General features: G+C 58.6%; 9 protein-coding genes across 9 annotated transcripts; 5 read left to right on the plus strand and 4 right to left on the minus strand.

Annotated features, from left to right (window-relative positions):
* Window positions 1-863: 863 nt before the first annotated feature.
* BDY17DRAFT_323235 (GPR1/FUN34/YaaH-class plasma membrane protein) lies at window positions 864-1,857 on the plus strand (the record flags this gene model as incomplete). Its single annotated transcript, XM_033736978.1, has 3 exons — window positions 864-1,113; window positions 1,206-1,457; window positions 1,523-1,857. 3 exons carry the CDS (start codon window positions 864-866, stop codon window positions 1,855-1,857), a joined length of 837 nt encoding a protein of 278 aa, XP_033590947.1.
* A 232-nt stretch (window positions 1,858-2,089) lies between these two features.
* Window positions 2,090-3,182, plus strand: BDY17DRAFT_295535 (uncharacterized protein). The gene has a single exon (XM_033733310.1). It carries the CDS (start codon window positions 2,289-2,291, stop codon window positions 2,850-2,852), a length of 564 nt encoding a protein of 187 aa, XP_033590948.1. The 5' UTR covers window positions 2,090-2,288; the 3' UTR covers window positions 2,853-3,182.
* On the plus strand, window positions 3,183-3,979 carry BDY17DRAFT_295536 (acyl-CoA dehydrogenase/oxidase C-terminal). Its single transcript, XM_033733311.1, has 2 exons — window positions 3,183-3,759; window positions 3,817-3,979. Exons 1-2 carry the CDS (start codon window positions 3,194-3,196, stop codon window positions 3,920-3,922), a joined length of 672 nt encoding a protein of 223 aa, XP_033590949.1. The 5' UTR covers window positions 3,183-3,193; the 3' UTR covers window positions 3,923-3,979.
* Window positions 3,980-4,628: 649 nt separating this feature from the next.
* Window positions 4,629-6,859, plus strand: BDY17DRAFT_248763 (uncharacterized protein; the record flags this gene model as incomplete). The annotated part of the gene is made up of 5 exons (XM_033730933.1): window positions 4,629-4,883; window positions 5,079-5,746; window positions 5,810-6,269; window positions 6,348-6,695; window positions 6,761-6,859. The coding sequence occupies 5 exons, from the start codon at window positions 4,629-4,631 to the stop codon at window positions 6,857-6,859; spliced, it is 1,830 nt and encodes a 609-aa protein (XP_033590950.1).
* Window positions 6,860-6,955: 96 nt separating this feature from the next.
* On the minus strand, window positions 6,956-8,628 carry BDY17DRAFT_323238 (TRAPP trafficking subunit Trs65-domain-containing protein; the record flags this gene model as incomplete). The annotated part of the gene is made up of 2 exons (XM_033736979.1): window positions 6,956-8,397; window positions 8,457-8,628. 2 exons carry the CDS (start codon window positions 8,626-8,628, stop codon window positions 6,956-6,958), a joined length of 1,614 nt encoding a protein of 537 aa, XP_033590951.1.
* A 353-nt stretch (window positions 8,629-8,981) lies between these two features.
* BDY17DRAFT_248228 (ubiquitin-conjugating enzyme/RWD-like protein) lies at window positions 8,982-9,573 on the plus strand (the record flags this gene model as incomplete). Its single annotated transcript, XM_033730890.1, has 4 exons — window positions 8,982-9,054; window positions 9,110-9,189; window positions 9,254-9,379; window positions 9,433-9,573. The coding sequence occupies 4 exons, from the start codon at window positions 8,982-8,984 to the stop codon at window positions 9,571-9,573; spliced, it is 420 nt and encodes a 139-aa protein (XP_033590952.1).
* Window positions 9,574-9,790: 217 nt separating this feature from the next.
* Window positions 9,791-10,456, minus strand: BDY17DRAFT_249303 (HotDog domain-containing protein; the record flags this gene model as incomplete). The annotated part of the gene is made up of 1 exon (XM_033730964.1): window positions 9,791-10,456. The coding sequence occupies one exon, from the start codon at window positions 10,454-10,456 to the stop codon at window positions 9,791-9,793; it is 666 nt and encodes a 221-aa protein (XP_033590953.1).
* Window positions 10,457-10,985: 529 nt separating this feature from the next.
* BDY17DRAFT_127269 (uncharacterized protein) lies at window positions 10,986-12,851 on the minus strand. The gene has a single exon (XM_033729375.1). It carries the CDS (start codon window positions 12,576-12,578, stop codon window positions 11,208-11,210), a length of 1,371 nt encoding a protein of 456 aa, XP_033590954.1. The 5' UTR covers window positions 12,579-12,851; the 3' UTR covers window positions 10,986-11,207.
* On the minus strand, window positions 12,743-13,165 carry BDY17DRAFT_127178 (uncharacterized protein). The gene has a single exon (XM_033729374.1). It carries the CDS (start codon window positions 13,123-13,125, stop codon window positions 12,907-12,909), a length of 219 nt encoding a protein of 72 aa, XP_033590955.1. The 5' UTR covers window positions 13,126-13,165; the 3' UTR covers window positions 12,743-12,906.
* Window positions 13,166-13,498: the final 333 nt, after the last annotated feature.

Here is a 13,498-nt window from a genome sequence, read left to right on the forward strand (position 1 = left end):
CTGCCTCGGGAACCGCGCGTGCCGTCAAATTAATGCAGGAGCGCAACGTGGCCCGCGCGACTGGAATCTCCGCTCCCGACATGAAATGAGTGCCGGTAGGTAGTGATCGCTCATCTTACGTGCATTTGCTGGGTGGCCGGGGAACCAGTGACGCCGCGGCACCAGCGGCATGGGTTGCGGATCGCAGATCGCATCGCGGGAGAGCATCGTATCATTCAGAAGGTGCGCCGGGGGCACGCCAATCAGGTGATGTTTTACTTGCACCGGCTATTTGGCCACCGCCATCCACGGGAGCTCTGCGCAGCAACTGGCCAACACGCCCGCCCGCCCCAAACTCCCGACCCCAGCTTCGCGTTCCTTCCCCGCACTTCGGGTATGCACGGAGCTCGCTCCGTACAGTAATAGACTTCCCACGCCATCCAGCGATCCCGAACTCTAACGTGCGTTCCCAGGAACGTCGCCGCGTCGTTTCCCCGCCAGACGAGTCGCCGAGAAGCGCAGATTGGCGCCGATTTGGCTTCGCCCGTCTGCGGTCCCAGCAATCGAAGGATCTGTCGAGTCCGGGATCGAACGCTGCCCCCGTCCCTTTGCGGGGAAAGCTCCTGGGCGAGACGCCCAAGACCTCGGGGGGTCTTGGATGGTTGGGGGGTATGCGTGAGGGGACGCGGTATTGGCCCGGGGGGCTTTTAATACGATGGTCGCGCCCGTTTCCTGACCTGCTGCTGCTTACCTGCCCTTCTCCTTGTTTTTCCCCCGTGTAAATCCACACAGCGTTTCTGTCGCTCCACGCCCGTCGCTCCTCCCTTCATTCCCCGTTCCCCTCCCATCCCCCGTCCATCAGGACCAACGCGTGCCAGCAGGCTATGTCGCAGCCCGAAATCAAAGACATGGGTGACCTGGAGACCATCAACACCGGCCACCACGTGCACGACGAGGAGCAGCTCCGCAATGCCCTCTCCAAATCCGTCACGCTCTCCCCCGAGCTCTTCGAGCGGCTGTACCTGTCGCCCAAGAACGAGGTTGCGGGCGATCTGCGCAAGACGTTTGCCAATCCCACCCCGATGGCCGTCATGGGCTTCTCCGTCGGCGTCTTCCCGCTGTCCATCGCTCTGAGTACGTAAACAAATCCGCCCAGCCTTGGAAAGCGGCGGCAAGCCAAGCCATTCCTGAGAAAGCAACCCAGCTAACGCAAGCGTGTGACACAGTGGGCTGGGGCGGCTCGGGCAACCTGGCCACGGGCACGACGGCGTGCAGCATCTTTTTCGGCGGCATGCTGCTCATCATTGCCGGCTTGTTGGAATTCGTGCTCGGCAACAATTTCCCCTTCCTCGTCTTCATGGGCTACGGCGCGCACTTCCTCTCCTTCGCCTGCACCTTCCTGCCCTCCTTTGACTCGATTGCCTTTGCCAGCGGCGGCGATCCATACAAGGTGACGCCGAGTTTCGAAGCCAGCTTCGGTAAGTTTGAACAGCCGAGAGTGCTTCCCGCCGTCCGCCGGCATTTCTAACGAGGGGGTGCACAGTCTACTACACCGCGGCCCTCGCCATCCTGTCCTTCATCTTCCTGCTCGGCTCGCTGCGCACCAACCTGATCTTCGTGCTCATCTTCATCTCCGCCATGTGCGGCTTCTGCTTCGCCTCCGCCGGCCTCTACTACAATAGCGTCGGCGAGACGGGCAAGGGCACCAAGTACATTGTTGCCACCGGCGCCGGCTTCTTCGCCGCCGACATGCTCGGCTTCTACCTCTTCCTCGGCATGATGTTTGAGATTATGGAGCTGCCCTTCCCCACGCCGCCCGTGTGGGATTTGAGCACGGTGGTGAAGCCGAAGAGCCGCAAGGTTGTGAAGGAGGAGTAGAGGGGCATTTCCTTTTCGGTCCTCCTGGCTCCGCTTGGGGATTTAGATCGTTGCCAGTGTGGATGTGGGTTAAAATGGGGAGAAGACTGTGTATTCAAAAGGAAGGGGCCAGCGTCGATGGGTGTGGCATCAAAGACGCTGATGACGGGAGAGTGACGGGCTTGGAAGTATCTTTCTGTAATCTACCTTTTTAGTGGCACGTAGAAAGAAGCCCTTTGCAAGACGTCAACAACACGAGGATTTTATTTCAAAACGTTGGCTGTGCTGCCTAAATAAATGACCGCAGACATGATGCGTGGCACGGAGTGTGATCGACAAATGGAACAGTCATCCCGCACTGCCGTCCAAAGGTCGCAGTCAGCAATGTCGTGCAACGCAGCACTTGCGCCATCATAACATGAAGACGACTAAACAGCTTTCGTCACACGTCAATGCCAACGACTCCAAGGTGCCACCGACGCAGCAGTAGCATGCCAGTCCCGGTGTACCTGCTACCCTACAAGCCTACATACTCGGCAGAGATGGCTCGAAGGCATGAAGCCGAAACGACCTCGGTTCCCCGGATTGCCCAAGCACAGCGCCTTAATGACGGAAGATTATTCCCGTCGATTGAAGAAGATGCAATCTCAACTCGTCTCCCATCTCCATCCCTCTCACACTCCTCGAACAGACCAAAATGGCAGCCACCGACGTCCCCGTCCCCTTCAGCGAACCCCCCTACCTCCTCGGCCTGCCCTCGCCCTACTACACCCCCGAGCTGCGCAAATGGCAGAAAGCCGTGCGCGCCTTCATCACCGACAACCTACTGCAGCACGCCTGGGAGTGGGAGAAGGAGGGCCTCGTGCCGCCCGAGGTGTACAAGAAGTTTGCCGAGTCGCGCATCCTGCTCTCCGTCCTGCCCGCGCCGCTGCCCGTCGCGGAGCTCAAGGCCAACGGCATCCATGACTTGCTGGGCATCGTCAAGGTGGAGGACTTCACCTACTTCCACAACATGATTTTCAACGATGAGATTTCGCGGTCGGGGCTCGGCGGGCCTGGGTCGGCCATTACGGTCGGCATGGCGTTCGGTGTGCCCGCGCTGATTAAATTCGGGAGCAAGTATTTGAAAGACAAGTACCTCCCCGGCTTGTTCAACGGGGACATCCGAGCGTGCATCGCCATCACCGAACCCGACGCGGGCTCCGACGTGGCGAACATCACGACGGAAGCGGTCAAGAGCAAAGACGGGAAGAAGTACATTGTCAACGGCACGAAGAAGTGGATCACCAACGGCATCTGGAGTGACTACGCGGCCATGGCGGTGCGCACGGGCGGGCCGGGGGCGAAGGGGCTGTCGATGCTGTGGGTGCCGCTGAAGGGGCACAAGGGCGTGGAGATGCGGCGGCTGGACGTGAGCGGGCAGAAGGCGGCGGGCACGACCTTCATCGATCTCGAGGACGTCGAGGTGCCCGTGGAGAATCTGATGGGCGAGGAGGGCCGCGGCATGATCCAGGTGATGACCAACTTCAACCACGAGCGCCTCACCATCTGCATCACCGCAACACGGCAGTCGCGCGTGGCGCTCAGCGCGGCCTTCGCGTACGTGCTGAAGCGTGAAGCGTTCGGGAAGCCGTTGATGGATATCGGGGTGGTGCGGCACCGGCTAGCGAAAGCGGGATGTCTGCTCGAGAGCCATTGGGCGTGGATCGAGCAGTTCGTCTACCAAATGTGCAATTTGAAGAAGGAGGATGCGGACATTGAGCTGGGCGGGCTGACGGCCGCGGCCAAGGCGCACACGGGCATTGTGATGAAGGAGTGCGTGGACGCCATGTGCTTGCTGTTTGGCGGCAACGGGTATACCAAGTCGGGCCAGGGCGAGCTCGCGGAGACGATGTGGAGGGAGTTGAATGGGATTCGAGTCCCGTGAGTCTTTTGCATGCTTTCCTTCCGTTCAGATCGTTAACTAACAACCCTTTGCAGCGGTGGCTCCGAAGATGTGATGCTCGATCTCGGCATCCGGCAACTGGCCAAGAACTTTCAGCGGAAGACGGCGGAGTTGGAGAAGTCGAGGGGCTCGAAGATATAGATATTTCCATAGATGAATTAGCAAGTGATACCTTGCATGCATGTGCACATCCGACAGCGGCCTGTCCGAAAGCGGAGGCCAACACCATCTCGTTGCCCTGACGACGACTTCCCGCTTCGTTGGCCCTGGCGCTGCACCCTCCGAACGAGTGACTGCAGCCATTGCGCAATGAAGATATTCCTATGATTGATTGCATTCGTTATATCGCTTCATCCCGTCGCATTCTTACCTGTGTGCTCTCAAAATCGCCTCAGTCCGGGGATTTGCACATGCTCGCATAACCCCCACACCCTCCACACGACCTCACCATGCTAAAAGGAAGAGAAAGGCCGATGCCAGGGCCGAGTTACATGTCAAAAGACCAGCAGGGTGAGTCTGAAGGCGTCATGATGGATAGACAGTACATGGCTAATTCCTCCCAGCCGAATACCTCCAAAGCCTCCGAGCAAGCCATGTCTCTCGACCCTCCGGCTCAAGACCGCTGCCGCCGCCGTCCCAGTATGGAAGTACGAGGCGGAGAGAAAGTCCAGTGAAGGACAGAGCAGCGCTAGAGACCAGCCAGAGCATGCCCGTCATGCCAGTGCAAGGAGTAGCAGGGCAGCACAGCCGTTCAGGTTCGAGTGCGACGACAACCACGGCCTTCTCCACCGACGTTCCCCAACCACTCACCGAGTCTGCGCTTCGCAAAATGCCCAGCCTGTCGTACATGGAGCGCGGCACGCGGTGGATGGAGAAGCAAGAAGCCAAATCGCTGCGCATGGCGCTCGAGGATATGGATCTGGAGGCGGAAAAGCGGATCCACGAGGCGGCGCAGGATGAGGCGGCGGAGCTCGTGTACAGGCATCAGAGCGGCGAGGATCCCACTTCCGGCATGCCGTTTCCGAATCCAGATGGAAAGAGAGACTATCATAGACATCTGCGCAAGGGCAGCTATCAGCGGGAGCACGTCGAGGCGGCGCCGGTTATTGCGCAGAGGAAGACTTCCGGAGGCAGCCATGAAGAGCCGGAGAGTGTTGCGTCGATCACCAGTAATAAGCGCCGGAGTATGGAGCCACTTCGCAGGATCAATCCACCTACGGCGACAGAAGTGACGGTGCAGAAACGACGAGTCTCCTCGGGCAAGAGCTTCGGCGGGCTCGCGGAAGCGGTGGCGGAGGACATCACGCAAGCCCATCGACGCTCGAGCAGTGGTAGTCGGCGCATGATCAGCCTGGAGAAGAAGCGCGCCTTCATGCACCCCAAAGACCGCATCTGGGAGGATCCGCAGGAAGAGCAAAGTCCGCCGCCGCCGCCGCCTCAGCCGCAGAGAGTCGCAGCAGTGCCCGCCACCATCACGACCAATCCAGAAGTCCCGCAAGCGCACACACGTCGCAACCCATTCGCTCGCGTGCGCATGCACACCGATAAGTTGGAGCGCACGCGATCGGAGCCAATCGTGTCGGCACCTCGCCTCGACAGCGTGGAAATCCAGCGCAATCCGCCCAGTCAATCGCGCCGGCCATGGTACATGTCGAATGAGCCGCTGCCGCCTACACCACCCAGTCCCGCCGGGCAGCCAGCCGATGAAGTCTCTCCGAAAGTCACACCAACGCGGGAGGGTAGGGAGGTCCGCGGCGACGACATCCGAGCGGCGACGAGCAAGAGGCGCAGCGACTATAGTCCCAAGCTACCGCGTCCGACCATGGTCAGCGACAAGCCTGGGCGCCCGATCGTGAGCTTTCAGCAAGATTGGAGGCCGAAGGAAGTGGTGTTGGAAGGGGCTCAGGCAGCAACGGGATCGAAAGCGACAGCCGAGCCGTCCAAGACACGTCAGCCTGATGGCGCGTCGAGCGTGTTCGCTGATCCTGGTGCCTCAAAATCTCGCGTTGTCGATATTCCCCGAATCAGCGTCGATCCTGCAGACAGGCAACCTGTACCATCGATCAACTTCCCGGATTCGCCGACTATTCCAACGATTGTTTTCCCGGACGAGTTCGAGCATACGGAATCTTCCAGGGAATCATCGGCGCCGGTGATTCCGTCAATCAACATCGAGGCCCCCATCATCGCCGTCAGCAGTTTTGACGAACCCGAGCAATACTCAGGCGTGCCTTCCGCACACCAACCGCACTCCCAAGGCAGACCACACCCCACGCACGCCGCAACATCACCCCTCCCCATGTCCAGACCGCACATCACGCCCACCGTCCGCCAATCCGGCATGCTCTGCGCCCACTGCGCCCTCCCCATCGCCGGCCGCATCCTCAGCGCATCAGGCGAGCGCTTCCACCCCTCTTGCTTCGTCTGCTACCAATGCCACACCAACCTCGAGCTCGTCGCCTTCTATCCCGAGCCGGAAAAGGCGCACGTCCAGCGTCTCGCTCGCATCGAAGCGCGAAGAACAGGCTATGCCGTGCCGGGCGAAGAACACATGGCCGCGGACGAGCTGCTGCAAAGGGAAATCGAAGACGGAGACGGCATGCTGCGCTTCTTCTGCCATCTAGATTTCCACGAGCTGTTCTCCCCGCGCTGCAAGAGTTGCAAGACGCCGATTGAAGGGGAGGTCATTGTTGCGTGTGGCGCGGAGTGGCATGTCGGCCACTTCTTTTGCGCGCAGTGCGGCGACCCGTTTGATAGCCGCACGCCGTTTGTGGAGAAGGAGGGGTATGCGTGGTGCGTGGGGTGTCATACGAATCGCTTCAGCTCCAAGTGTCGCAAGTGCAGGAAGCCGGTGGTGGGGACTGTTGTCAAGGCTTTGGGCGCGGATTGGCATTCGAGCTGCTTTGTTTGCGTGGTGAGTTTGGGGTCGTTCATGTGTCTTGCTTGATGGTGATGACGCTAATGATGGTGTCGTGATAGGAATGCAACGGCGAGTTCCAGGATGGCAGATACTTCCTGCGGGGATCAAGTGATGATCCAGTGTGTGTGACGTGCGAGCAGCGACGTCTGAAGGCGTGAGGCTATGCGCGAACGTGGCGATGATTCGGGGGAGTGACAATGTTGGAGGAACGATAAATCTTGCATAGGCAGAGCACAGAAGGGGGATGTCCAGTCCTACGGGGCACTAGGATCCAGCACCACCACATCAGGCAAATCTCGCACGTCGACAGTCTGCCTCGTATCCAGATCCACAATGCGTAGAATGCCCAAGTCCAGCACACCCGTCGTCGCGGCCCAGAACTTCAACTCCGTCTCGTAAGATGCCCCCGGCGCCACCGGTCCAATTCGCACGTCAGGATTGAGATCCAGGACGTCCGGCGGTTGCTGCGCTTGCAAGGGTGAGTCAAAGACCTTGGCGACGAGGTCGTGGTGTTTCCCGGTGCTGGAGCTGGCTTGGATCTGCATTGAGCGTTTCTTCGGCTCCAGCACAACGATGGCGAAGCGACGCGTGCGATCGCTGCGGTTGATGCACTGCACGTAGATTTTGAAGTCGAGGCGGAGGGGGATGATGGAGGTTGTCCAGATGTGGAAAGTAATGCCTGAATCTGAGGGAGAAGAGGCTTGTGGCATGTCGAGGGGCCCGGCTTTGGAGTCGCCCTGGAATGATGGACGCGCGGGAGGTCTGATTGTGGATGCGCTTAGCGGACGCGACCATGTGTAGGTGGGTTTCGGGGTGGGTTGGGATAGATCGACTGTGGTTTGCCAGTTGACTGTTATATCGGTCTGACTCTCGTCCTGTGTGACTGTAGCGTTGATGCGAACGGTGATGGATGAAGGGGTGTCTTTGGCAGCCAGCGTTGATTTGACGAGTTTGAAGAGCAGAACGGTTTCGTCGCCGGCGAAGGACTGCATGGGCCATGCCTGTGGGTTGAGACTTTCCACTCGAGCCTCCGGGCTGCTAAGCTTGACCTCTTTGATCAAGAGGGAACCCGTAATAACTTGCGAGGTCTCAAGGTGCAGGCTAGCAACGGCAGAATCTGCCAGACCAGAATATCGAATCCGCGTGAACAATGCAGGCACAATGGGGAATGCACGCTTCGAGGCGCCCCTGATTGGTTTGACATCATCCTGGCCTCTTGTGGTGGTTGGGGCAACTTTGGTGAGTCTGTTCTCCGGAAGATATACCGTCGTGCCGGTTAAAGAAGGCGTGAACTGCAGAGCCTCCAGGACATTTGCAGGCAGTGGTTCCAGACTGTCGAGATAGAGCAAGCGATCGTTCTTCGACGAAGTCAAGATGTCAGAGCTCAGGGAGAGATGGACGGTGAAATAGACGGCCGGCCGTTGCAGTCTCGCGCGTGGCCGAGGGAGGTCGAGCTCTGGCTTCCAGATGACGAACGTGTGTTCGCCGCCAGATACCACATCCACAGCCTCGGAGAAGGGGACGGTCTTCCAGGTCAAGTCATGCTTTCCAGAGGCAGAAGCGGCATTTCCATTGCCTTGAGGAACAGCGTCTGTGGCATGGGCGGCTAATGTCAGTTCCAGACTCGAGAGGAGAGATTGAAGGTCTCCTTGGAGGATTTCGGCCTTGAGGATGACGAGAAGATGGGCTCTCTCGTCTGTATTCCTGACGCCTCATTAGCAACAGCCTGCTCGTTGGACGAAGAAGCAGGACTACCAAAGAAGAGGTTCCGTCTTGACGGCAGTCGCTGGAGATCATCGAGGGAAGCATCGCGCAGGATGGCCGACGCGTCAACTTCGTGAGAGCGTGGAAGAAGGACGTGGAGAGCCGCGTTGTTGGAGAAGGTCAGATATGCGGCCTTGACCTCATCCCCAGGCTTCGAAGCCATGCCAGAACCATCACCGGCAAGTCGTCTGGTTCGAGAGCAGTAATTGCAGCTTTGAAGGGTACACACCAGCCCTCGTTCGCCTTGGAGATGGAGAGGATATGGCGTACTTCCCATCAAAGTTCACCGCTCTGGCGCCTTGTGCTTCGCGCTGGCGATTGGTGACACCTCAGGCCGCAACGAAATTGGCGGGGGCTTGCACAACCACTTTCGATGCCCCACCACACGTCCTTCTGTTCACCACTTCTTCCTCGACCCATCACTTGCCCACTCTTCTCAACCTCCTCCCTGACCTTCAAGATCTGGACCAGTACCGCGAGAAGGACCTCTCTGCCAATTCGACAACACCACGCACAATGGGCGCGAAAGTCCCGCGCAACTTTCGCTTGCTGGAAGAGTTGGAGAAGGGAGAAAAGGGCCTGGGCGCTGGTACACGTGAACTGCTCCGGTGGTGAAGGTACAATGGGCTGACTGAGTTTCCCAGAGGCATGTTCGTACGGACTAGACGAAGGCGATGACCTGCTCATGACGAATTGGAACGGCACAATCCTCGGGCCACCGCATGTAAAAGGCCCCGGACAAGCTGCGGCTCTCGCAGAAGATTGTCGCGATACTGATGGGACTACAGAGCGTGCACGAGAACCGCATCTACTCCCTCAAAATCCACTGTGGCCCCAACTACCCCGACGTCCCGCCGGAAGTGACGCTGGTGAGCAAAGTGAATCTCCCCTGCGTGGATCAGCGGAACGGGAAGGTGGGTCATTTCTTCCCATGTCACCAAGAGCTGCTAATGACACTCTCATACAGGTCGACCTGTCGAAACTCCCGAGTATAAGCACGTGGAAGCGCGACTTCACCATGGAGACCATCCTCATCGAGCTGCGGCGCTTCATGGCGGCGCCGCAGAACAAGAAACTCCCCCAGCCGGCTGAGGGCACGAACTTCTAGTGGCGTTAGGTGGCATTCAACCACGCACCCAGGGGGTGAGAGGAGGCTTGTGGCCATTTCGTGACATTTCAGCGTAGCATGGGGCCAGGGCGGGTGTTTTAACACGATACTCAATCCAATTTTTGACGAGACCAAACAAGCATATTTGAACTGTTTCATTACTACATCTTGCTCTATGGTCTAAATCTTTCGGGACGCTGCATTGCTGACACCCCTCTCAATCAGCACTCACCACATTCTTCACCATATTCTTCGCATTCCGCGGCTCAATGAACAACGCCTCCGCCTCGACAACCTTCGTCCCATCGCCCTCCCCGTCCTCGCCCAACAGCTCAATCCACCCCTTACTCCACGCCTTCCGCCCCTCCACCTTCGTCGTCTGCGCCTTGAGAACCACAAACCGCCCCGCAGGACACGGACTCCGGTAATCAATCTTCAAACTCGCCGTGACAGCCACCTTATTCGGCAGAGCGGGAAAGCACGCGCGCGCCAGTCCCTCGTCCAACATCGTCGCCAGCAACCCGCCATGGATAATCCCCTCGTGCCCGCACAGGTCCGGACCGAAGTACATAATCTGCGTCAACGTGGGTAGCGCAGCGTGCTTGTCGTTGAAATTCAGCGGCGGGACTTCCAGCTTGCCTTCGCCGAGCAACGTCCCGGCCGTGAGGCTGTGCGCGCGCATCGCAGGCGGGATGCGCATGTGCGGCCGGCTCTCGTGCATGTCGGGTTGCGCGCGCAGCTTCACGGCCAACGGGTGGTTGACGATGTAGTCGTTGATTTGCTCCTCGGCGGGCGTGGCGGGGTGGTAGAGGCGCAGCGTTTCCGCGTCGCTGGTGGGGTTCACGTACCCGTTTACCGTCTCTGCGGCGGGGGCGGCGGACATGGCGGTGCCGAGGGTGAAGAAGAGGAGGACGAGGGCGGTGCTGGTGAGGATGCGGCGGGTGAGGGGTTTGGGAGTGGGTGTTGGTGGTATGGAATCGGTGGTGGTGGTGGTGGTGGTTGATGATGCTGAAGATGCAGAGCGCTGTGTGGTGTGTACAACTGAGATGTTGAGCGAGGGTGCAAAAGTCTTATTATACGTCTGTCGTGGAAGGGTACGTGTGTGGATGGATCGTTGGGGCGGAACGAGGAAGAAGGGAAAAGCGACACGCGCTCTTGCGTGACTTGACACGGCGCGCCGAAACATCTCCGACCGCAAGCACGGCGGGACGGACCATAGACGAGGCAGACTGGCAACCATCACGGCCGTATGCGCCGCCTGCCAGGCTGGAGGGTGATGCGAAGCTTTTTGGTTGGGTCAGGCTATGAATAATCCAATGATGCGGTGTCGTGGATTTTCGGCGACTTCGACCTCGGCACCTCGACGTGGCGGAGGAGGCTCGGGGGGCGGTGCGGCCGGGGCTCGGGGCATGTTCTGGCCGTTGTCCGGCGATGATGATGCACGACAACAGGAGGCCTTGAATTGGGCAGCAGTTGAGTGCTGCGTATTGTATAGACACCATCGGTTCTACCTGTAGTATCTATATCTCTCTTATGGCTAGCCAACCGCTGCAGAATCATTCCCCGCTCAGCACCAAATTCCTACGCTGACAATAGCCATTCAAGCTTCCCTACGAACAAAGAGTGAAAGCAGATCAGATGTCCATACTCCACCGCTCCTTCACCTCTCGTTTCGTATGCTCCAGAATCCAGTCCGGCAGGGCGGATTCCCCCGTGTCCCAAGCCTCCAGAATCTCCGGGTCGATGTCAGGCACCCTCTCCCGAGCAGCATCCTGCGAAGGCATCCGCGCCGTTTTCTTAGATGCCCGGACTAGCTCGTCGCCAGAGATGACTTGCTTTTTGAAGATGCGTGAGTGTGGTGCGAGTTCTTGTAGCACGCGGATGGAATCGTCTTTGGTCATGAGGGCTGAACGACGAGATCGTGGGTTGTGGAGGTCCTCATCGGATGCTGTGTTGCTGTTCGACATTATGGTGGACAGTTGTTGCCTGGATGTCACTTTTCGTGGTGGTCGTTCATCAAATGATGCAGCGGTCGCAGGTGGGTATCGCAGCACCGTGCCGGAAGAGCCTTCCGAGGATCTCGCCATATCAGAGTGATGTTGTACAGGTCTCGCCGGGTGGTGTTCCTCGATATCACCGAAATCCCTTTCATCGACGGGCGGCCCCTGTCGCTGAGCCTTCGTGTCATTTGCCGTGGCCCCCGAGCTCTCGTGCGACATGTTTGGTGTCGAAGCATGCTCGCCATTCTTCAGTCGTCGCTCGATCAAGCGGTGGCTCAAGTTACGTGATAGTGGAACAGCAGATCGGGCGGAGTATCGACTGCTATTCCCGCTGTCACTCCGACTTCGCGGATACTGCGTCTTGCCACTCATGACATCCGCAGTGGGTGGAGGCTGGAACATCCATCTCGCCTCCTCCGGCGAATTGATCTTCGTCACCGTTGCCGGATGCAAATCGTTGATTTGTGGGTTGCGAATTGTCGAGTAGTCGCTCGTGTCAGTGGAACGGAAATAAGCTCGTGGCGGCTCCGCAACGCCCGGCGCCTGCCATGATCTACTGAACCCCAGCCTCTCCGTCGAAGACGAGCCCCATAATTCATCATCGTCCCGTTGGTAGCGCTGGTATTCAGATCTGCGATCACTGGCGCCGTCCCTGCTGCCCCCTTGTGTGCTCACGTCCACGGAGCTCGGCCGGTTGCTCCCATTACTTCTCTGCGTCGCACTCGTTTGCGGAACTCCTCCTATCCGATTCTCGCCGCTGTAACCCTTCCACTTTCCTCGCGGCGACAACACCGGCCCAGTCTCAATCTCCGTTGCCCAATGCGGGTTGGTGGAGCTGGGGTCAGCCTGGCGATAGAAATCCGGCATCTCGGCCGCCAATGCTTCTCTGTCCAAACGCCCCAACTCCGCCTCGCGCCGCCTCTTCTTCCTGTACTTGGCGTCTGCACATGGTGCGCAGGAGACGTAGTAGAAGACCGCCGATTGGATGCCACGGTGAAGCGCCATTGGTGACTAGAAAGGGATCGGTGTTCGCTCAGGTGGCGGGGTGGTGATGAGCGAAGTTGCAAACAGATATCCGGGCTATATTTGCTGGTCGAAATGCATGCTGCATCGCTGGAGTGGGTGTAGGCAGGATTGATGGGCTTGGAATCGATGTTTCATGGGATTGCGGCGATGTTTGCGCGGGAATTGGGCGAGACCCTGAGGCACCTGCGGGCGAGTGAGGTGGAAGGAGTCGGTCAAGGGAGAGGTAGGAGGTGAGGTGTGTCGAATTAGGGTGACTGCCTTCTGGCGTAGTATTGTTCAATGACCAACCCCGTGACAGGTTAGTGCATCACAATGACAAGTCGAGGCAAGTCGGGTGTGGTGTGGAATCGGATGTCGTCAAGGGTATAAAAGCAGGTACCGGACGGCATGCCGGGGTGGAGGCTCTCCGATCCCCAGAACAGGCTAGTGTGTTGGCATCAGTAAGGTGGTCCGTGTGCGTGTGGTGGGTGGTGCAAAGGAAAAGCACAACTATGCCAACGTGGTAGAAAGAGAACAACGCAGACATGGACCCGCAAACCCGCTCCGAGAAAGATGCAAATCATCGCAGGGTGTCAGCGTCTTTCATGCGGAATGAGATAATGCCAGGGTCGAATGAGCACAGCCACATGCAGCCCCGCCAGCCACAGTGCAACCCCACGTGCAGCCCCAGGAAGAGTGACTAATTTTCACGTGACGACCGTAGCGACCGCCTTACCAAGCCCATACTGACAAGCAAGTGGCGCGGAAACCCAAGGAAGTACACGCAATATCCTACCCAACTCACAACATCCCTACAATCCATTCTTCCCGCTCTACGACCTTCCTAGCCGCTCACACCCCACACTCACCCCTCAACAATGGGCAACTGCTGCGGCAGCCAAAGCAGCAGCGGCGACGAC

This window comes from Neohortaea acidophila, assembly GCF_010093505.1.
Source record: "Neohortaea acidophila strain CBS 113389 unplaced genomic scaffold BDY17scaffold_4, whole genome shotgun sequence".
Lineage (NCBI taxonomy): Eukaryota > Fungi > Ascomycota > Dothideomycetes > Mycosphaerellales > Teratosphaeriaceae > Neohortaea > Neohortaea acidophila.

Coding starts and splice junctions, on each gene's coding strand:
- BDY17DRAFT_295535 (XM_033733310.1), top strand. CDS start 2,289: ATGCCAACGACTCCAAGGTGCCACCGACGCAGCAGTAGCATGCCAGTC.
- BDY17DRAFT_295536 (XM_033733311.1), top strand. CDS start 3,194: ATGCTGTGGGTGCCGCTGAAGGGGCACAAGGGCGTGGAGATGCGGCGG. Junction 3,760..3,816: donor TTGAATGGGATTCGAGTCCC/GTGAGTCTTTTG, acceptor AACCCTTTGCAG/CGGTGGCTCCGAAGATGTGA.
- BDY17DRAFT_127178 (XM_033729374.1), bottom strand. CDS start 13,125: ATGTCTGCGTTGTTCTCTTTCTACCACGTTGGCATAGTTGTGCTTTTC.
- BDY17DRAFT_127269 (XM_033729375.1), bottom strand. CDS start 12,578: ATGGCGCTTCACCGTGGCATCCAATCGGCGGTCTTCTACTACGTCTCC.